We start from the raw sequence: 24,189 nt of genomic DNA, 5'->3' as shown, positions 1-24,189 counted from the left end.
CAGAGTGGATTTCTCGCAAACATCAAGGTGGACCACACCTAACTTCTCATAGCCGGAAGTTCCTGCTAAAGCCGGGCGGGGTGGTATCGTCGGGCAATCCGAATCTGGTAAGACGTCACTGACAAATCACGCTGGCCCCGATGTAGCTATCACATATACTATTATTATACATGTGATCATTCCCTAGTGGCAATTCATTTCCCCTCTCCCCTGTTGAAATGCACGATGACATGCACGCCAGTAGTTTCTAGCAACCAGTGCCACTAATATCTCCCAAAAAATCTCGTGGATAGATAGTATTTTGAGAAATTTGCTAGATGGTATGTCCTCACATTTTCAACATCTCGACAAATTTTAAAATATCACATTTTTATCGTGGTAATATTATTATGTTCAGTAAAACCATAGCTAAAACATTAATGATTTTTTAATATAAATATATATTCAAACTTTTTATTTATGAACTAGACCTACATGCGCTTACACATTTGGGCCAATCTGGAATGCCGATTGGATCTTTCGTAAGTTTTACACTGCCGCGTACATGTGTGAAAAAAAAAAAAAAGGGCTTCCCTAGCAATTTTATAACTGAAACCTAATGGTGCTCGTTTGTTTGCATTTTTTTTTTACCTTGAGTCAGTAGAACCTTTTGTTTGGTTCTTGCAAAGTATAGAAATGTAAAATTTGTTTTATACTGTGGGTAATATCTATATAAACCAAGAGATACGATGTAACGCCCTGAAAATCGGGGGTCGAGTAAAAGTCCAACTCCCGAGTTCCAACGTATCACTTATGCAACATATTTAATGATGATTAAATGTTGTCTGTATTAGTGCATAAAACATGAATAAGATTAAGCCAAATCAGCAAAACATAATCCAGGGACAGTTGTAATACGCAAGCGGAAGACTGAAACGATATGTATAACTTGATAAACTAGTTTAGGTCCCCAAAGTATGTATGCATTGCCAGATCAATAATTACATGTATTGTTTCAAAATACAAAATGTCAAAAATGTAACAGTCCACTACAAGTATAACCCTGAAGCCCTGTCGATCAAAACGGTCTACGAGAACCCACCTGAATACTGCATATATGAGAATGCCTCCTCATCATCCTCAAAATCTGGCTCCGCCTCGCAGGCTACGCCATCATTTGAACCTACAACAAGGTCTGGTTGGTGTTTAAGACACCGTCCCGTAACGTGGGAGTGAGTGATCAACTCAGTGGAACAATAAAGCAAAGGTTAACATGTTCTCAATTCAGTCAAGCAGTAATGATAAAACAATACAATCAAACATCCCTAGATACTCTGATTAATGTAGGAATGGTATGTATAAATGATGCATGCTCTCGCCTGCACTCCCTCAGCGATCTTCATCTAACGGTCGTGCATGTCAGTCACTTCCTCGTGTTCTCTACACATCGCCAAACGGCACATGCAATGTGGTGTATGAGTATGATTATCAAGTTCTTATTAGTCTTTTTCATACAGCAGGATTAGAAAGCTAAAGTACCTCCCTTATATCAATTCCCAAACGATGATCCATTATAGGGTCGTCAGTCCTAGTAAATCTCATACGATGTTACGGTTCTAGGTCACTGCAAAGGGATCGTCACCTTATCAGTGCAGGCTTAGTATATACTCTTGTTGCTACGTAAGGGCTCGTCGCCTCTACACGGTCTTAGAGGACGCTCAAGGTCATTACAAAGGGCTCATCACCTTATTAGTGTAAGCCGACAACTCGAATACAGTATCCCATACAGGTCATTACAAAGGGCTCATCGTATTTGGCTCACGAGGCTGTGTTGCTCACTGGATACTACGAGGAAGTTCGTCACCCCAGCATAGGCCGACAGCTCGACCACGGTGTCCCATACCACCATGCCCAGCTCATGAGTCTTAGCGGATTAAGGTACCAAGGTTAAAGGGATTTTCACTGGTGAGTTTGGTACCTTAGATTCAAGCAGTAGCGTCCATACATGGTGAACATACATCGGGTCAATCGAGTTACTTGACAAGCTCGACCGGTACGAGCGCACATTGAATTGATCGACATGAAGTACATAAGCACTCCGTGTGGCCTAACCACTGTCGGCAACCGAAGTACGACTCGGACTCATCGAACACATCCTGTGGGGTGAAAACAACCTCAGCCACTAAATCAAGGCTTGTTACCGATTGCCTGTACTATATCGCAGTCCCAAACATATCCAATTCCAACAAGTATTCGTATGAAATAGTTAAAGCAGTAATAAACATATAATTCCAATCCTACAACCATTTGAGCATGTTATGAAGTACAACATACACAAGAATTCACACATGCGCATTTCATAAGTAAAACATACAATATAATATAAGTTGTATGGAGGAAATCATACACATAGTCAAGGTAGTTGAGAATCTTATCTCAACACTCATACAAAGTACCTGATGCCAAGTACTTGCTCATTCAGACATTTTCACGAACACTTAGACTACACCTTTTTAACATACACAACGTATGTTGATTATAATGTGTATTAGGGCAAAACCTTTCGTCAAGGGATTGCCGCCTACACCACAATCATATACCCACAACAATTTGTCATGGCAAGCACGAATGCAAATCCTCCACTCATTCAGACATTTTCACAAACACCTAGGCTACACATTATAACATACGCGACGTATGTTGGGATAACATGTATTTGGGCAAATCCTTTCATCAAGGAGTTGTTACACATATAACTTGCATATATACACGGCAATTAATCATGGCAAAAACAATTTCAAATTCCATACATATACGATCATTTCTACAAATACACGGATTACAATATACCCAACATAGTTTATATATATATACGTAAAACGAAACAGACATCGCATTTGGCATGTGAAATAGCACCCACATCAGTAATAAACCATTAACCGACATTGAAAGCCTTGAAAACCATAACCTATACGTTTATAGTCCGCACCTTATGCCGGTAAACGCGTAACGGATTCGTTTTAAACACTTAGCTTTTGTCAACGGCGGATTGGCAACCTATAGCCTGAATTAGGTTAGCTATTTTATAACTTACACTATCTGAAATTCTAAAACAGGTTAGAGTTATGTTTGCTTACCTAAGAACGGAATCGGAATCGCCTGTATAGCAATACAGGAATGGTGGTTGAGTGTGTGGAATAGCGGGATCGAATCCCAGGAAGAATCTCTAACTCTCACTCTCACTCTCTTTTTCCTTTTCTTTTCTCTCCTCTCTCTCCTAGGGTTTCTCAAATTCGTATGAGGTGAGAGAGAGGGGGTTTAAGGTCCTTATATAGGCCCAAGACTGATGGAAATGGCCCCAGGGCCAAGGTATACTTAGGTTATATCTAAATACGGACTGTTTTGGTCCAATGGAGCACTTCTGGTGGCCCTTTTTCCACGTGCGGTCGTACTTAAGCTCCCTGACTATGGATCTAGGTCAGGCTGAGTTTTCGTTCCAATCGGATTTACAGATCAGCCGTGGCGGACCAGTTTCAGTTCAACGATCACGGGCACTCGATCAGGGTCACAAGTACATGGCCATGTATGGGACATTTTTCCTAATCCGAGGGTGTATTTGGGTCAGATTCTGATGGTCTGAATCCTTATATTTGGCCCGCAAGCGACACGACTCAGATTACTTAAATTCGAATTTTATTTCTAAAGATATTCATGTTTCTCACACACTTTGCTCCGGGCTCAAGTTGTGCATTTCTAGACACAATTAAGACTTGATTTCCGAGGGGGTTGTCAAGTCCAGTAATGCGGTCATAACTGTATAGTTTTGCAGTCATCGGACTTTCGACGTGTGGTTCAGGTCCGATACGGAGTTTCGGTGTGCTTCCGAGAGCAACCAGGTTTAAGGACGGATTCTGGATTTCAGGGTAATGTAGCATCAATGATACTGCACAGTTTGGATCTTGCAGATCATATTTAAAGTGATTAGTGTTAATTTCATAAGTACTCTAGTTTAGCACTTGCTAAAACTAGCCTCATTTCGAAAGGATTTGGTCCTGGGTGATTTCTGCCTAAGGTGGTACTCGGGTCTTTGTACGGATTTTTCCGAGACGTTACATACAAGGTTAGTCACACAACACAAGACTCATTAATCATAGCATATCTAAGATGGCTCATATGCTCCTCTTCCAATGCTCACCTTCTTCACTAGCACCGTTGCAACCCGGTCTCATGCTACTAAGACCTCCAAGTGGTGCCAAAGCTAGAAGAAATCTACGTTGTTGTGCGAGTACTCAAGTCACAGAGCTGATGACTGCCCGACGCTCAGCTAATTACCATCCAACCATTTGGGATCACGATTTGATGTAATCGTTAACTAGTGATTATAAGGTGACTAAGATACTTTAGAATGTTTATTAACATTTGATTTTCATACATCTTACAGAGTTCACGTGTCTTATATGCAGGGCTATACATGCTTGGAACGAGTAGAGAAGCTAAAGGAAGACGTGAGGCGTACTTTGCAAGAAGCGGTTGGGCTGTTGGATCAGCTTGAGCTGGTTGATTGTATCCAACGTGTTGGAGTGGGTTATCATTTTGATAAGGAAATCAAGGAAACTCTAAAAATGATTTCCACAGAGCCCAACAACGTGGGTTTGATTGAAGGGGATCTCTATGCTACAGCTTTATGCTTTAGGCTACTTAGGCAACATGAATATGAAGTCCCACAAGGTATATGTGGTCTCAATGTGATTTAGTTGTGAAACCATTGCCTTGAATCTTAGTAAATCCATATCTATCATGATAAAAATTTCTTTTTAATTTTCGGGTGTTTTTAATAGGTTCATGGATGATTCAAGTAGTTTTAAGGCAAGCCTTTGCGATGATGTGAAAGGCATGTTGAGCTTGTATGAAGCTTCGTACCTTGCTTTAGAAGGCGAAACCACCTTGAATGAGGCCCAGGTTTTCATGTATAGACATCTGAAGGGTCTCAAAGGGAATATAGACTCAAACCTTAAAAGCTTAACACTGCGAAAATCACAAATTCACGGAAAAATCGCTTGGTTTAATGACGGATTTAATTCGTCGCTAATCCCATCTTCTCGAAAATCGTCGTCCAAACGTTGTGAAATTTTGTGACGGACCAAAATCCGTCACTAAAGTCAGTTTTACGACCTATTTACGATGAATGTTGGTCCGTCGTAAAAGGGCGACGGACTGAATCCGTCGCGAATTTGAATTTTGTGATGTGCTATTATGTAGCAAATTCCTGCCCAAAATAGCAATGCCCTACGTTTTATAGTTGCTTTCGCGACGGATCATGGTCCGTCGTTAATGGACTTCTGCCTAAAACATTTATTTTTTTTAATTTTTTTAAGGATATGGTGGAAAATTATATTTTTTTTTCTAAACTAAGAATTTTTTGTTAATACAAATTCAGTGGTTTAATTATACATATTTGTATCTAATATTATATTTAACAATTGATTGAATATATATATATATATATATATATATATATATATATATATATATATATATATATATATATATATATTGTTTTTATATCAAATGAGTGGAAATTTTTTTTTTTTGGAATTTAAAACTAATTTTTAAGTGATTTGTAATATGACATGAAAAAAATTTTGAGCAGTTAAAAAAAATAACAATGTTTGAGAGAAAAAAATGAGATTTTGAAAGAATCAAATTCATGATTTAATAAAAATCTATTTTGTGGGAAAGAAAAAAGAATACCGAATAAATTTGATAATTTTCAAAAAAAAAAGAAAGAAAAAGAACGTGATTTCAAGAAAAATAACAATATCCTAAAAAAGAAAATTAAAAAGATTTAAAAAAATGTGAAAATTTTGACGATGTTAAAAAATGAAAATATTTTGCAAAAAGAATAATGAGAGTTTGTATTTTGAAAAGTAAAATAAAATTGAGAAGTTCAAATAAAAGTTGACATGTTCGGAAAAAATGCTTTAAAAAAAAATAAAAAAATAGAGAAGTTAGTAAGAATTTAAAATTTTAAAATTAAACAATATTAAAGAATCGATACTTTAACAAAAAACAGACAATTTGAAACGAAATATAAAGAAGTTGAAAAAACTCGTAATTTTAAAAATTAATTGAAAATGTTAAAAATTTGAAATTAAAGCAAAAAGTTATTTATAAAAACATTGAGATTTTGAAATATATATCATTTTTTTATAAAAAATTGAAAAGTTGAAAACAAAATGATGCTTTTGAAGAAAAAAAAATCGGCATTTTGGAATTTTTGAGAAAAAAATAAAATAAAATTTGAGAAATTTTTTGAGATTTTGAAAATAAAAATTCAGAAATTGTATTTTAATTTTTTTTTGAAATATTTTATAATAAAAATGATATATTGTTAAAAACTTTATAATAGAAATGATCGAGGCGAGTAAATAGTCAAATTGATGGTATTGATCCGTAAAATAGAGTGAATGGACCAAACATATAAAATGAGCCAAATATTCTGGTCAAAATTGTGACCCAACTTATTAACCTCGTGAGAACCTAAGAATTAATGTTAGTAAGTTTTGTGGGCCCTATCATGATGTGTGTCAAACATCAACACCGTGCATTTGATGTGTCCCCTTTAGGTTACGAGATATCTCAGAAATGATCCGTATATGAAACTCAGGTGGGCCATAACATCTAAAACCATGTGAAGACATCCTAAAAATTATAAAAGCACTTGGTGAGGCCCACATGAGTTTTGGATGCGGTTGAAACTTGGTCTGACCCTTCATCCAAGTGGGACACACATAATGAGTGGGTTGGATATGTGAATCACATTTAGGCAAGCCCAATATATGATTATGAAAGGAAACCCCTCTCCACTCCATTTAGGTGATTTACTAATTACCCTGAGTAAACTCTGTGCGGTCTACCATTAATTATTTATTTTATCCACTCCGTTCATCCATGTTAACAGATGATTTGGGGTCTAAAGAACAAAAAGGAAGCATATCTAAAGCTCAAGTGGACCACACCGCAAGGAAATAGTGTGATTGAACCTCTACCATTGAAAAATTCTTAGAGGCCATAGAAGTTTAGGATCGAGCTAATGTTTGTGTTTTCTCTTCATTCATATCTTTTTGATATTATGAATAGGTTGGATGACAAATAAACATTACTGGGGCCAAGGAAGGTATCAACAGTGGAAATCATTATTCCACATTGTTTCGTGTGGCATGGTCCACTTGAGTTTTGGATTTACCGAAAATTTGGGATCAACCCACACCATTCATCCATTTTTTGAGATCATTTTAGAGAATTATCCAAAAAATGAATCATATCCAAAGATTAAATGGACCGCACCACAAATAAGGGGAATAGATTGGCTACTTCCCTTTACACTAGTGAATGGCTGGTGGTTGGTGCTCTGTGGGCCCCACCATGATGTATGTTCTTAATCCATGCCGTTCATCTATTTTTAAAGATCATCTTACGACATGAGACCAAAAATGAGGTATATTCCAATCTGAAATGGACCACATTACAGGAAACAGTGTTGAATGAGCATTAACTATCAAAAACATTTCGGGGGCCATAAAAGTTTTGGATCGAGATGATTTTTGTTTTTCCCCTTCACCTAGGCCTCTATGACCTAATAAACAGATTGGATGTCAAATAAACAGTACAGTGGGCCTTAGGAGGATTTTAATGATGGATATCCAATCACTATTGTTTTCATGTGGTGTGGTCCACCTTAGATGTACATACCTCTCATTTTCGTAATAAATCCCTAAAATTATCTTATAAAATAGATGAATGTAATGGATGAAATACATACATACTGGTGGGGCCCACTGAGCACCGACCACCAACCACCAGGCTGGTGTTGGGGGGAGTGACGCCCACCATTAAAAACTTCTATTGGCCACAAAAGTTTTAGATCAAGCTGTTATTTGTGTTTTCCCTGATTTCATGTGTAATTTTTTAACTTTTGAATGGGTTGGAATTCAAATAAACATCACAATGGGCCTTAGGATAGTTTCAACGGTGGGAATCACTCTCCCCGTTGTTTTCTGTGGTGGGGTCCACTACAGATTTTTATCTGCCCCATTCTTTGGCTCATGACTTAAAATGATATCTCAAAGTGGATGGACGGTGTGGATATAAAAAATACATCATAGTGGGGCCCACAGAACTTGGGTGACGTACTTAGTACCGTACTAGGGCGTCCAGAGAGACGCCCTAATTCCCTGTTTTTCTCTCCGCACCTCTACCACCTCTCGCTCTCTCTCTCTCTCTCTTTGATCTCTCCACCCACGCACGGCCTCTCCACCCTACCGAGCGTTGCCGAACGGCCTACCCACGCACGCCCTCTCCACCCTACCCCGTGTTGCCAATCGATTGAAGGCTAGCATTCACGACCATGAGTCTCTCTCAATCTCTCTCAATCTCTCTCAATCTCAATACCGATTTAGGGATTTGGGGATTTAGCAATTTGGGGATTTAGCAATTTGTGGATTTTAGGGATTTGAAGGCTAGCATTCATGTCCGCTGCACTCGATCGGTACTCTCTCTCTCTCTCTCTCTCTCTCTCTCTGCACCTCATCCTCTTGTGCATCTCCCAAAATGCTAGCAATTTCAGTCGATTTCTCCAAATCTCCCAAAACCCTAGAGATTTTAGTTGATTTCTCTAAATCTTCTAAAACCTTATTCACATTCCAACTCTGCAGCTGCCTGAACCGAAGAGACTGGTCAGGTGGTTTTTTTCCATCTCCCAATGGATTTTTTTGTTTACTTCACTGGATTTGGGATTTTAAAGGCCACTTGTTTCTTACACAAAGCATGCTTGTATAGAATTTGAGCTATAAGCATGTCACATGTTTGATGAAATTCCTGAAACAAATGTGTGTAATTTTTATGTTTGTTTTTCTTAATGGTTTGGTAGGTCTTTTTTTTAATGGTTTTGTTTTCATGTTCTGTTTATCTGTACTTGTACAGTACAAACATGCATCTCTTTTATTCTCCCATCACGCTGAAAACACTTGCCCCAGTGAGGAGAAACAATCAGGCCAGAAACTATAGGGGGCTAAGGCTCTTCAGGACCTGCTACAGGTGAGGAGGCATGGAGCACATCGTTCTGCCTGCACCATGGACCGGAGCACGATTACACAAGTAGACCACAAACATAAAACTTTCGCTATGAAATCATGAGAATTTGTGTTTGGTATATGATTGACAAAGCATGATCATACAACCAACCCCAAAATGGTGGGATGAGGCTAGGATGATGATGTAAATAAATAAAGAAAAAGAAATTCAAACAAAGATTAGTGACTGACCAAGGAGTGAAAACCCATCAAAAAAGCAGAGACAGGAAAATTATGGTTGCTTTCGACTATAGAAGTCCTCTCAATTTGAGAAGATGTCACCCTTCGCAAATTAAAGGGTAGATTTTGGGGGAAAAAAAAACTAATAGGCTAATGGTCCAATCTTCCATGAAAGCCTGCTGCAAGAAATTAACAGTCCAATGGTCAAAGCTTTCATTGAAGACTTGCTGACATCAAGGGGCAGAAAGCACAACTTTCAAACTTGGGCGAAACAAGTTTTCAGAGATTTGCACCATGCTTATCATAAAAAAAATATAGAATCATTCCTAGTTCATTACATGATTTCCAGCACCTTTTGAAATGCCACATGCTTACCCAAATAATCATATGATATTAAAAAAAGTAACCCTCAAAAGAAAGATTACCTGTTATGTAATGTGATGGCCACTTTACATCTTGTTATGTAAGATGGACATTGAATAAACAATAGTTGTTAGCCAAAATTAGGCCATTGATTTCTCAATAACTGCTTCCATGTAATGTAATTGCATCCATTGCATATATTGGATGTTTTGTTTCTTCATCTAGTGGCATTATGTGATCCAATGTAACACTATTCCAATGAAAAACAGTCGTTATTTTGTGTGCCTGATCTTTTATGTTTTCCCAATTTACCCACTTTTTGCTTTCGCATGGCCTTTTTTGTTATGCAACTGTAACACCAATTGGCTTTTCTGCAGTCACAATTCCATTTTCTAAATCTTGCTATGTTAATTTTTTTCCTGCAAATCAGTTAGTCATTTTTTCCATATTTTTTTTCTGTGCAAATCAGTAAATTTAAGGACTCTCATGAGTCATGACATTCTTTCAAGGATGCCAAGAAGTTTTTCAGGTCCACTACTAGCCAGTGAAAAGCTGTACTTTTGGTAGAATTACCAAGTGAATAAGAGAGAGCAACGAGTAGCTGTCCAATTTTTCAATCAACCTGCAAGGAAGACAAGGCGTCATATTGGTAAGGAATTCACCTGCTGTGGCTCTCTCTTAAATTTTACATGCTTCATTTGAAGCTTTATTATTATTATTATTTAATTTTTGGGTGATACAGTTCCTGGAGTCAATGGTCCAATTTCTTGTCAGAAAAGTCGTGTAAAATGGATTGATGTTGGAGTCAATGGTCCAATTTCAATGATACTAGAAATGAATGGGCCGTTTGAACCAAATATTATCCCATGGCACTTTTCTTCATACAGGCAGTCTGTTTTTGAAACATGGCATGTAATGGTGGCCTGTGGTCATTATGTCAGCATACGTTTTGTGGGCCTCACATTTTTCTCCTATTGGACCAAAAGACCTGAAGTCATTGTTTGGCTCAAGTTTTGTATTCATGCTGGCAAAACCCAAATGCAGAATATTCTTTTCATGATAGACTGGCAATCTTTCTTTTCTGGGTCTTTTAATGGGCTCAAAGGACCATGAGGCGATCAATATCTTGATTTCTCTCTTTTGTAGAAGTACAATAAAATTTCCTTCTTTTTTTTGGTTTTCCCCTCTTTTGAGATGGTTCTGAATGTTTATTCTTCATTTCCTTTCTAGGACATTATAGTCCATGATTTGGATGCTGCAAATGCTCGTGCACAAGGAGGGCAAAATATATTATCGCTCATGGGCCAGATGATGAAACCTAGGAAGACTGAAATTACCGAAAAGCTATGACAAGAAATTAACAAGGTTTTGCTACTCATTCTTTGAATGGAATATGGCCTTTAATGTAAATTCATTATTTTACGGTGCATTTGGTTGCACAAAATATCAAGAAATTTCATGATATTCTGCAACAACTTAGACTGATTAGGCATGGAATTTCATGATATTTGGTGCACTCAAATGCAGCCTTAGATATTTCGTTCATCCTATTTAGTCAATTAGTACTGAGTCTGGTGGAGATATATGTGTAGTGGGATGGTGAAGTGTGTAAGCCTTGCTGAAAACAACCACATGGTTGACAGCTGTTAACAGATGATATATTGACGAGGGGTAGTGGAGCTTGTCCCTGGAGTCCTATTCATTGATGAGGTGCCTTTTCCTTTTAGGTCTCTTTCATTTTCTACATGGGTTGGTTTGTTCCTCTGGTTTGACATATCCTATTTGCAGGTTCACATGTTCGATATGGAATGCTTTTCATACCTTAATCGTGCCCTTGAAAGCTCACTATTACAATAGTAATTTTTGCTTCAAGCAGAGGAATATGCAATGTTAGGTAATGAGAAATTCTAGGCTTTCATGAAATGTGAAGGGTGTGAAAGGGCCTAAACTTGATTCCATGAATAGTCATTCGTTTTCCATGCTTGGTTTGGCTGATGAATGGATGAGTAAGTTGTCAATCATATGAAAAGTGCCCAAGTCCATCAAGTGGGCCTATTTTGAATAATCAAGGGTTTGGAATAGGAACTTGGAGCTTGTTCAAACTTCAAACCAAGTCTGCGTTTTTGTTCTACCAGCTAGTTCATTCTCAAACATTGCTTTCACATATATCAGCTGCATTGTTATGCTTCCAAGATAAAGTTTGAGAAATAAATACCAACTAGTCAAATTCCAGCTTGGTGAGATGTTTTCTTTCATTAAACTGCTAGTTTTTCTTTGTCATATTGTTATAGAGAAATGCTTGTGCAACGGGTGTTTTCATACAGTTCCATGAAGTGTGCACCATAAGTGTACAACTTCAGTTGGGTCAACTTGAACCCGATTGGCCCAACCTGAACTCTGGGTTGTGTTCGGTTGGGGTTGGGTTGCCGACCCTCAACCTCACCTAGGTTGGGTTGGAAATCCTTAACCCAATCCAACCTGAACTTTACCTTGTATGCAGAACATCTCTTCATAGTGAAGAATCCCTTCCCCAACCTGCATGCTCAATGTAGGTTTGGCTTATCTGGAGCTAGGAGTGGTAGTTTTGACCACTATACATAAAGCAGTTGTCCCATTGCAGCGTCCAAGTGCAATGTCCAAGCTATTCATCAGGTGGTTTTGACCATGTCATGAAAGTAAATCTGGTCCATTCAGCAGGTGGGCTATAATTTTAGAAGCAGTTGGATGGGTAAAGACACTTCAACCAATTTTTTCAGCCATATATTTGTTTCATAAATTGTGGCCCACCTGATGAGTGGACCAACCTGATTCTTGGGGAATAGCATCTAGGTATGTCAAGATTGGCATTCTACATGTGATTGTGTATGCTTGCTTGTGAGGAATTTCAGGTTTAATATGTAATAATTGTCTGCATCTCATTTTATCATTTGCAGTCCTGTTCCAGTACATAAAGTTGAAAATTGTTTGTGTTGCTTATGCCTCTAATGCTTGCTAAATTCATCATTTTGACAGTGCTGTGTTCCTCGTTCTATATGGCATTGCTTTGCCAACTGAGGGATGGGGTGTTGTCTCTAGTTTGAAAATATATCCACCTTTTGCTGGTGCTGCTGTATCAGCAATTACTCTTGCTGTGGCCTTTGGGTTTGTTGTATCTCGTCCGTGCCTGACACTTAAGGTTGGTGCCTGAGCAATTTTATTTGGCAAGAAGCAATAAATTCTTGCTTTGTTGCTTATCTTATTCTGATTTTCTTGTATCCTGATTGTCCAGTGCACGTTACTGTCCTCATTTCGTTTTAACTGGATTAGACTTACATTTTATTGCCAGATGATGGAAGATGCTGTGCATTTTCTCAGTAAGGAAACTGTTGTTCAGGCAATTGCTCGGTCTGCCATTAAAGTGATAGCTATTATGTTTCTCTCTTCTTAGCTACAATAACCGACCGAGTGGACTTGCTGGTGGTGTTTAAAAGTTAAGACTGATTCAATCAAGATGAGGTATTCAAAAAAACAACTGTAATATTTTCCTTGTTGGTTCATCTACAGACTGGGCAAGTCTATTGATCAGTTCAGATTGATCAGAACATTTGATAATCTTATGAGTTACAAGGTTTATGCAATTTGATAATGGTATTGACATTGGACACAGTATGTCCACTTGTTTTTCACCATCTCTATGCCAATCTCTCATTCAGAAGTTTATTTAATTTCACAATGAAGGTCTCGTATCTAAAAGTTGATGTGCAGGTAGTTTCCGAGATTATTATCTCAAGACATTTCAACAGGAAGGGAGTACGACCTGTAACTTGACTGAAGCTATTAGACATCATAGGGATTTTTTGTTGATGCAAAACTATAAATTTGGCTAAATTTTTTGAGTTAATTTATGCTAGGTAGTTCACAGCTTTTACTAAGTTGTTGTGAGTGGTCTGCTTAGTAGAATGCATGTGAGATGCTATTTTCTTGATGTTTTGTTTTCATGTGTAGATGAAGGAATGGGTATTGTATGTTGGAACAAAAGGTTGCTGGTATCCGGAATGGGTATTGTATAAGTTGGGGCAGAGTTACTGTTTCATGTGGTGGGTTGCATATCCAAGAGAAATACAGTTGCACACAAGAAAACTCGTGTGCTTTTTTTTTTTTTTTCCTGCATTCATTGGTACTTCTGTTTTGCCAACAGTCTTCATTGGAACTTTTGGCTTTCCATTTCATCATCATCACCAGGTTTAGTTTAATCCACTGATGGATCTAAAACAGATCATCATCATCATCATCATTGGGTTCAGCTTAATCTACTGGCAGATTTTTATTTTTTTTTTAAAAGCTACCACCTTGGAAATTTTGGTCCATTTCATACTTGATTTATGAAAGCTACCCACTTCGTGAGAATATTATGATTAGTTTTTTTTTGTTACTTGTCTTATGTGTAGACCATGTACCTAGTTCTAATGGAGAAATCAGGTGCAAGGATGGGCTTTCATCAGACAATGTACATGAGATATACATGAACTCAAATTAAAACCGGATTGAATTGTGTGACCCACTGTCTCAAAGTCATTGTCCTAAAATCAGATTGGTTGAGAAATCATGACCTTTGATTTGTACACATGTTTCTTGAAATAGGATTATTGGATTTTTTTTTTTTTTTTTAAATTATTTTTTGATTTCTAACTGTCTGATACATGTCGACCAATCTGATACTAAGATAATCACATAAGTCTGTAATTTTTGGTTTACAAAACATCTAAATTAAGACCCATAATTTGGGAAGTTTAATTTCAATAATTTTATGCCCGGTATGCAATTTCCAATTTTCTAAGTGCCTGTTTATCATCCATCATTCTCCGCTACTATATTAAAGTTTTTCCTCTCTCCCTTTTTTAAAAAGGTTATGATTTAATGAGGCACTCCTCATGTGAGTGTGAAAAATACCATTTGATCAACGATCAGACAACACATGTTTGAGATGTGGGCCATTTATCAGGTATAGTATTTTAACTTGCCATGGTTCAAAATTAAATGTTGGTCTACTGATCCGGCATGTCGAACTTGTATGAGAAAAATGGGTGGTTAGAAAAGAAGTCTCAAATTGAATGTATGTGTGGGACTCATTTGATGAGTGTAATACCCTGATTCTTGGCATATGGTATGTTCACAGTGTGACCAGGGAGTTGTCATGTTGGGCCTGTCATTCAATCAACCACACCCACACCCCCCTTTCTGTTCTTAGTTTCTATGGAAATGTGTTACTTCTATATGCTTCTATGCATGATTAGGTCGTGTTTGGATGTTCAACTGGCTTTGATTGTGGTAATTAAGTTGCGACAATTTGGAAATGAGTAATCGTGGAACTAGAAATGTTTAGTTCTCTTGTGTTTTCAACTTTCAAGTCTGCCTTGTAAAATGTTCCACTGTTGAAAAAACGATTCAACATCTAGCTAATGGCTGCTTCAAACTGGATCATTTTCCTAATTAAAATATTTACCAACCTGTGTATTAGGTTTAATGAATCTTATCACTACCCAACCAGATCAGATGGTGACAAGATTCACCCATATGCTGGATGGTGACAAGCTTCCTGAACCAATTCTCTGTTGACAGTCATCAGTATGCTACTAAAGAAATAAAGTTGCTCGATCTTCTTAAATTGGAGTTGTCATGTTGAAGATATTTGCAGGGATTATTTATATCTACTTGAAATATTTCCCAACTCTCCATTGTAGATTGCAAACGAGAACCATCATGAAACACCCTTTCATAACTAATTTTTTTTCTGCTTGTATCATTGAATTCTGAATTTGTTTGAGACAATAGCAATAGCAATAAATGCTACTTGTTCTCATCACTTGCATGTTGTGCTAAAGGTTGCATCTTTTTTTGTAGTTTACAGGAAAGCTGAGGATATGAACTACCACTTGGTGTGCATCCACGTTCTTGCAGATTCTATTAGAAGGTTTTATATCTTCTTTGCTTTAGAAAAATAAAAGGTGGCACCTTTTTTTCCTTATATTCTATTTTATATTTCCTCTTTTTCTTCTGAAGTTTGTAGTTGAAAGATCCATTCTAAGTTGCATTTTGTCAATTGTTTTGCAGTGCAGGTTTGATCTTTGCACCATGGTTCTTTCCCTTGGGTAACATCTCAATTTAAATTCCCTTTGCATTTAATTAGTGTTGAAAACCTTCTCCTTGAAGATTCCGTAAATGATATTTTACGCTTTGATTTTAGGGTAAAGAATGTTGAGGTGTCATGCATGGGGCTTGTTTCAGTTGTGGTGTTCATGGTCGTCATGCCACTTTTTAGGAGCATCTGGCAGCATCTTGCTTCAGACTGCCTCCTAGCATACCACCCTTAGCTTTCACTAAGTGCTTGAAGCATGTTTATTTACTCCCCCTAAACTTCTTCCAGTAATTATAGCATACCGCCCTTAGTTTTTTACATTTGATTTTTCAATTTGCAATAAAAAAAAAGAATTAAAAATAAAAATCAATGCTTGATTTTGATCTATGCCTTTATGTTCCCAAAGCTTTCTGAATTTTATTCGTGTTTTATTTTACTGATTTGCATGCAGAAAATTTCTAAGCTTTCCCCCCCTTGAAGCGTGAGATAATGCTGAAATCTGCATATTTTGGAAGCCCATTTTGAACTGTGATACGTGTGCAGGTAGTGATGAAATTTGTCCATGACTGTTATATAGACATTTATTTATTTTTGTATATTTGCATGTCCTTACTCTGTCACGATTTGATTTGTTTTTACAACCAATTGATGACATTACCTTCTCAATTAGGCATAGATCTATGTTTGTGTAGGTCAAGGGCATTGAGTACAAAGTATAACTCTCTCTCAAAAGAATCTTCTCAACCGTTTGAGACCGTGATTGAGATGTGTACGCTATCACTCACCTCTCTCCCTATGCAATTTATTTCCTAGGAAGGTGGGCTAGAAATAATGATGCTAGATTTATTGTGTATGAGAGTCATCCTTCAGCTCCATCAATTATCTTACAATACCAATTGCAGTACCATTCACCAATGCAATTTTTTGAATAGGATTCTTATTAAACAATCGTGTGAATTATTTTTTGAATGACCATCCGGTTTAAGATTCAAGATGAAATAAAATCTGGCAATGTTCACAGATATTTTACCGACGGATCAAATCTGTCGCTTATTTCTGAATTTGATTATCGAGAACTCTTAGCGACGGACCTTATCCGTCGCTAATATTTTTAATAAAGAAATTTTGAATTTTTGCGAAGGATTTTGTGACGGATCTTATCCACCGCTACTATACGACGAACCTTATCCGTCGCAGATTAAACGGTGGATTTTGTCGAAAGAACGAACGACCCAGTAAACAGCAACGGACCAGGCGACGGATGGAATCCGACGTTTATTTGGTTTTATGACGGATTTGGTCTGTCGTAAATTTGTGATTAATATTAGTAATCAACTGATCATTAATCATTAATCAAGTCATCCATGAACTGGTCAACTACACTAATTACCCTTAATCAAATGCTAAAGTTGCTCAAAATGTTGGTTAGAGTTTAGGCAATCTTAAGCTTTGGATCTCAAAGAAATGAGGAGAGCTGTTGAAATAGGGTTGAAAAACTCGTCTATTGCTGGTTCCATGTTTTTGGGGCTGTTCTCTCTAATCCACATCATCACATTGCTAGTTTCCTGTTTTTGGGGCTGGTCTCTCTTATCCACATCGTTCCATTGTTAGTTTCATGGTTTTGGGGCTGGGGTGATTTCATTACCTCTCCTAAAGTTATCCAGATGTTTGGAGAGGTATGCTGACTGGGGCTAATGTATGTATGCTGAGAGTTGGTTCCAATGGAACCCTTTTAGTAGTGGAGGTTGATGGGGTTAAGTACGGTTAGTCCATGAAAGCGTGCGATGCGAATCTCGATGCACCAGGTATGCATGACTTGCAGGATTGATTTTTTTAATTGGAAGCCTTTGATTTTTCTTTCCTTTTTTTGTATTATTTCCTCGTCCAGTTCTATCATTTGCTTGCAAGTAGTTTGATTTTAAAAAGGTGTGCTCTCATTTCAAAAAAAAATAAAAAATGCAAATGAAATTTCTTTTTAAGCTTAGCAATTCTACTTATTATGATTTATGTCCATGTCCTGTTGGTTGAATATTTTTTTTTGCTGTTAATTCTACTAAACCTCATGGACTTATTCACAATGGCTAAGAATTGGATTATGTATGAGACTAACCTGAGATTAGGAATTCACCACGTTGCGACTTGCTATCCTAATCAGGTATGGACTTACTTGGATAGAAGTTTCTTGTGTTGGACCCCACAACTGTGAAACCACAGACTACCATCCCAACCACACCATGTGTTGGATTTACTTTCTATTTCCTGTAACATTGCTCACCCATGATGATATGCTTAGTTGTTTGCTTGTTTGTACTCATGATTCTCTATATGATATGCTCGCTAAGAGTGTTGAACTCAACCCATGCTTTCTTTCCTTTTTCAGGAAGGTGTTACCAGACCCACTTGGAGTGCCCAATGCTCGCTTTGTTTTCTATTTTACATGTTTATTTTTAAAATTTTGGATTGGAATATTTTTGACAAATGATGTATCTTGGATGTTAGTATATGTGGGTTATTGGGGTTGTTGGCATTTGAGTGGACTAATATCTTAAACAAAATATCTTAGATGAGACAAAAAATAATAATGAAACTTTCGTTGTTAGAAACTGGATTTGGAGTTCGGAAATTTATGGAGCCCATTCGCCAAGTTCGGAACATGATAATGAGAGATTGAAAAAAGAAAAAGTCATTCTATATATATATATATATATATATATATATATATATATATATATATATATATATATATATATATATATATGGAAAAGGTTCTATGCGGTTGAGCTCATTGGAACTTCCCCTGAGATCAAGCTGTGTGGGCCCCACCATGATGCGTGTCGAACATCAACACCGTGCATTTGATGGGTCCCCTTTAAGTTGTGGGATATCCCAAAAATCAGCCGTATATGGAACTCAGGTAAGCCATACCATCTAAAATCATGTGAAGACATGCCGAAAACATATAAAGGCACTTGGTGGGGCCCACCTGAAATTTGGATGCGTCTGAAACTTGGTCTAACCCCTCATCCAAGTGGCACACACATAATGGATGGGCTGGATTTGTGAACCACATCTCGGTGGGCCCAACAAATGATTATGAATGTTTTAATGGAGGGAAACCCCTTTCAACTTTTGTATGTGGTGTGGCCCACACAAGTCACGGATTGACTTGGTTTTTAAGCCCTAGGCCCACCATGGAATGGTGCATCTGACTGATAGGGTTGATGTTCAACACGCATCATGGTGGGGCCCACATAGCTCGACCTCATGGGAAGTTCCCAAGAGCTCGACGGAATAGACCCTTCCCCACACACACACACACACACACACACACACACACACATATATATATATATATATATATATATATATATATATATATATATATATATAAAGTAGAAAAGTTAGGTTGAAAAGCAAAATATAAAAATTTATTGGAACAAACAACTTCTATCAAGTCACTCTTACAACGGTGGCTACCAAACTAAGAAAGTTTCTTGTAAACTTCACATATATAAGTAAAAAGTTACTTATTGGGTGGTGTACAAATGCGCTCATAATAACTAATCTCAAGTAAGAATTAATTAAGAGGGATTAGCTCTCCATTAATGGAATAGGTTCCACCACAAGTGACAGGATATGGTCCTTGCTCTCACGATCTGGAACACCAAACCCATCCCCATATTGGTACACACATTGGGCCATCCGTACAAGATTTACAGCAGCATCTTTGAATGGCTGAGGCAATGGAGAAATTGCAACATCTTTGTTCATCTTCTTCCATATGTCACTAATTCGAGCTCTTATCTGTTCCCGTGCAACAACCTCTGAAGCACTATTTTTGTGCATGTAACACTGGATAGATTTTGGCACATCTCCTCTCTCTAACTCATCCTGTATCAAGAAAAAATATCCGTGAGGACGTGAAAGGCTGAAGAGGACATGAGCATGTTCAAGTAGAGGAATGTGTAGGGAACAATATTAGTTGATCCGAGACATTCATATGGTGGGCCATGGTGGATGCAAGTAACCCGAAAAAAACATTTGCCATTGGATGATCGCAACAGTCATACTATGCCCTTAACGGAAGTGAATGATTCTTTGTTATTGACCATTTTCATCAGATGGCTTGGACCATCTCAGACATTAAGCCACGAACTCTGCAAAGTTTTCGAGATGAAAAACTCGTGTGCCAAAAGGTGGGTCGCCCATCTACGTTGCTCTGTCCCACAAACAATGCTATTTCCTCTTATCAAACATTATATTACCAAATGATCAAGAAGCATAACTCTAGCAGAGTCAATGAATTATGGGGTAAATTTTTTTTATTAAAAAAAAAAAAAGAAGCAAAGAAAGTTCTAGAGAAAGTATAGCATCCATACTGATGACGTTCCCAAATCATCACTAAGTCGAAAAATCATTGATGACCATTGCATGATGTTTTCATAGCTTCCTACGCAGTCCAATGCCTCCTTTGTTATCATTTGTTTCATAGAGACATAAGCATGAACTAGTATGACTGGCCCTGATATCGAAATCCATGCGTTGTTTAGATATTCATCAAGCGTCGGTGTATATCCGCTATAGTACCATCTTGCTTCCACCAAGTATGCTTTACATAAATCGGCCCACTACATTAAACAAAAATTCTCTATATTACTAGAAAATTTATAGTCCCAAGTAGATATTAGTGATTTATACAAAACCATATAAAAAATTGCCATACCGATTTTCGTAAGTATGGAATGACATCCAAGCCTTGTTCCTTCAGCGTGTCGTAAGCAATTTCATTCACAGTGTTGTAGAGGGCTAAAAAGCAAATCTTCATGTATTCTGGTAGCCCTTCCATGGCATTAGTGTCCCACCTCATAAACAACAATAAACATTTGAAGCCTGGTTAGATTTCATCTGCACATGTTTACATAAAAACAGAGAAAGCTCCCTTAGTTTTACCTACCTGTCAACTGCCTTCGTAAATAGTTTCAGTTCCTCCAACGAACCATAGACGTCATAAACATCATCAATAGTCGTTATCAATTGACCCAATTTTGTAAGATCTTTCCTGCATTGTTCAAACTGAGGCTCAAACTTCACTCCAATAGACCATACAAAGCACTCCATCAGACGGTCTCTAGCAAAACCCAACTTCAATCCCAGCCCTAGATCCTTCCACCACCTAAAATTTAATAGAAGAAGAATGTCAGTCTATGATCCATCACGTATTCACATAGGTACATACTTTTTGTACAACATACGCTCGTAAATAAATGCCAGTTTGAGGAATTTTGGTCAAACTAGTATTAATTTACGAGAATTAATATTGCCAGCCATTACCTAGACATTTTCCTGAGTTCTCCATGGTATACAGTTTGCATCACGTTGAAATCCAGCTTAGCCAGTTCAAGCAAAAGAGGATTCATATCCTCCATTCTCTCATATGTGTCAATGTACCACCTAGCCTCTAATCTTAGCATCCTCCAATGCAAGGGAAGCTCCAATGCATGCTCTACTAGGCTTTTAAGGTTTGTGTCTATATTCCCTTTGAGACCCTTGAGATGTCTACACGTGAAAGCCTGTGCCTCATCCAAGGTGGTTTCGCCTTCTAAAGCAAGGTACGAAGCTTCATACAAGCTCAACATGCCTTTCACATCATCGCAAAGGCTTGCCTTGAAACTACTTGAATCATCCATGAACCTATTAAAAACACCTGAAAATTAAAAAGAAATTATTATCATGATAGATATGGATTTACTAAGATTCAAGACAATGGTTTCACAACTAAATCACACGAGACCACATATACCTTGTGGGACTTCATATTCATGTTGCCTAAGCAGCCTAAAGCATAAAGCTGTAGCATAGAGATCCCCTTCAATCAAACCCGCATTGTTGGGCTCTGTCGAAATCATTTTTAGAATTTTCTTGATTTCCTTATCAAAATGATAACCCACTCCAAGACGTTGGATACAATCAACCAGCTCAAGCTGATCCAACAGCCCAACCGCTTCTTGCAAAGTATGCCTCACGTCTTCCTTTAGCTTCTCTAATCGTTCCAAGCATGTATTGCCCTGCATATAAGACACGTGAACTCTGTAAGATGTATGAAATCAAATGTTAATAAACATTCTAAAGTATCTTATTCACCTTATAATCACTAGTTAACGACTGGATGAAATTGCCATCCCAAATGCTTGGATGGTAATTAGCTGAGCGTCGGGCAGTCATCAGCTCTGTGACCTGAGTACTCGCACAGCAACGTAGATTTCTTCTGGCTTTGGCACCACTTGGAGGTCTTAGTACATCTGTCTTGCAAGAAACTTTTATGCTAGGAGCCTAAACATAAATTAGATCCAAAAATCTAATGGGCAACCCGGCATGAACAGTGAGCATTGAACGCTCACCAGTGAAACAGTTGTGGGGGGCCACCATGACGTTCATGAGAAATCGACTCCGTCCACCAGTTTTGGTAGATCATTTTAAGGTGTTACCCAAGGAATGCGACAGCGAAAAATCTAGTGGGGCTACAGGCGAAACAACAGGTATGAAACACCCACCACTAAAACAATTGTGGGATCACTGCTATGTTTCTATCGTATCCCCATGTCCATCAGCTTGGCTAGATTATTTTAGGAAATAGTGTTGATTCAACGCTCACCATTCAAACACTCGGGTCTACTATGATATCTTTGAGAAATCCAACCCATCCACCATTTTAGGATGTTCATTTTAGGGGGGCGCTTCCAAAACTAGACAGATCAAAGCTCAAGCGGACAACACGACAGGAAACGGTGGGCATTGAATGCTCACCCTTAAAACTCTCCCCTCTCTCTCTCTCTCTCTCTCTCTCTCTCTCTCTCTCTCTCTCTCTCTTCATTTTAGGACCATTGAAAAAATCATGCAGGTCACTGTGATTTTTTGAGAAATTTATCCTGTCCAACATTTTCGTCAGATCATTTTAAGGGGGTGGGCCAATAAAAGAGGCAGACCCAAAATTAAAGTAGCCATATGGCATAAAATAGTCAGCATTGAATGCTTACTGTTCAAATAGTCACGGGCTTATGATGATGTTTTTGAGAAATCCATCCCATCTATCTATTTTTTCCACTCATGTTAAAGGGTGACCCAAAAAATGAGGTAAATTTGAAACTCAAGTGAACCAGAGAAGAAACTCAGAATGGAAATTCAATCATCAACACCGAGAACTCAAGAGTGATATTTTCCAGAAAATTGTACGTACTGTGGTAAGTATGGTCACATGGCTCAGGTGTGCAGAACTAAGATGAGAGATATGGGTATAACGCGTCTTCAACAGATACCACCATGATTGTAACTTCCAGCATCATTTCAACCAATAAGTCAGACATCGCAAGCATCACATACCCAACCGCCTCGACCACAGCAGAATCAGCAAAGTCGACCATCTCCATCAATTCCTCAAGGCCAAGGGAATCATCCCAACAGGCAACAGCCACCACGGGCACGAGTTTATTCCATCTCATCTAAGGAGAATCTAAAAGAAAATAATAACGTTGTGGAAGGTATGATCGAAACGCATGGTATTCCGATTTTTGTATTATTTGATTGTAGGGCTACTTTATCTTTTATTTCATCGTCGTTAGTATTTCGGTTAAGATTGAAGTCAGAAAGCCTAGATAAGCAAATTTTGGTAGAATCCCCCATCGACAAGTCAATTATTTTGGACAAAATATGTAAATCAATTCCCCTTTTGATAGGCGATATTCGTATATTAGCTAATTTAATAGAAATGAGTATGACGGGATACGATGTTATTCTCGGAATGGATTGGCTTACTCGAAATCATGCGACGTTGGATTGTTATGCGAAGACAGTTACCTTTGCAGCGCCAAGAAGAGAACCACTTATGATTCAAGGGAAGAAGAAGAATGAGAAGATCGAGCGTGTTATGACGTTGATTAGTAGTGAGAAACAAGAAACGACAGTGGATTTGATTCCGGTCGTGCAAGAATATCTTGAAGTTTTTCAGGATATACCAGGACTACCACCTCGGCGAGAAGTGGATTTTGGTATCGATCTTTTACCAGGATCGACACCAATATCTATGTCTCCATATCGAATGGCGCCTATTGAACTGAAGGAGCTGAAAGAGCAGTTGGAAGAATTGAGGTCCCGAGGATTTATTCGACCGAGTACTTCTCCTTCGGGTGCGCCAGTACTTTTCATAAATAAGAAGGACGACACTCGACGTTTGTGTATTGATTATCACCGCTTAAATCAGATGACGATTAAAAATAAGTACCCATTACCCCGTATAGATGATTTATTTGATCAGTTGAAAGGAGCTTGATATTTTTCTAAGATCGATTTGAGATCAGGTTACCACCAACTACGTGTTAAAGAAGAGGATATCTGTAAAACTGCTTTTAGAACGCGTTATGGTCATTA

The 24,189-nt window shown here is 37.9% G+C and overlaps 1 protein-coding gene and 1 long non-coding RNA gene across 6 annotated transcripts; one reads left to right on the top strand and one right to left on the bottom strand.

Annotated features, from left to right (window-relative positions):
• The first annotated feature begins 10,890 nt into the window (after nt 1-10,890).
• LOC131221408 (uncharacterized) lies at nt 10,891-15,962 on the top strand. 5 transcript variants are annotated; one of them, XR_009159252.1, is made up of 8 exons: nt 10,891-11,363; nt 11,442-11,547; nt 12,666-12,828; nt 12,979-13,148; nt 13,398-13,442; nt 15,534-15,603; nt 15,744-15,781; nt 15,877-15,962. It is a non-coding gene; the product is annotated as an uncharacterized LOC131221408 (long non-coding RNA). The 5 variants fall into 5 exon arrangements; XR_009159251.1 differs by lacking the exons at nt 15,534-15,603; nt 15,744-15,781; nt 15,877-15,962 and having other exon boundaries at nt 10,905-11,018; nt 11,297-11,363; nt 13,398-14,030; XR_009159250.1 differs by lacking the exons at nt 15,534-15,603; nt 15,744-15,781; nt 15,877-15,962 and having other exon boundaries at nt 10,899-11,018; nt 11,297-11,547; nt 13,398-14,031.
• A 3,296-nt stretch (nt 15,963-19,258) lies between these two features.
• Nucleotides 19,259-23,264, bottom strand: LOC131220084 (alpha-terpineol synthase, chloroplastic-like). The gene is made up of 8 exons (XM_058215054.1): nt 23,082-23,264; nt 21,910-22,098; nt 21,569-21,833; nt 21,100-21,472; nt 20,723-20,941; nt 20,492-20,630; nt 20,148-20,396; nt 19,259-19,659 (listed from the first exon to the last, which is right to left on the bottom strand). The coding sequence occupies exons 1-8, from the start codon at nt 23,262-23,264 to the stop codon at nt 19,360-19,362; spliced, it is 1,917 nt and encodes a 638-aa protein (XP_058071037.1). The 3' UTR covers nt 19,259-19,359.
• Nucleotides 23,265-24,189: the final 925 nt, after the last annotated feature.

Source organism: Magnolia sinica, chromosome 12 (genome assembly GCF_029962835.1).
Source record: "Magnolia sinica isolate HGM2019 chromosome 12, MsV1, whole genome shotgun sequence".
Lineage (NCBI taxonomy): Eukaryota > Viridiplantae > Streptophyta > Magnoliopsida > Magnoliales > Magnoliaceae > Magnolia > Magnolia sinica.
Note: the sequence above shows the minus strand (reverse complement) of the source record. Positions and strands in the feature narration are given on the sequence as shown.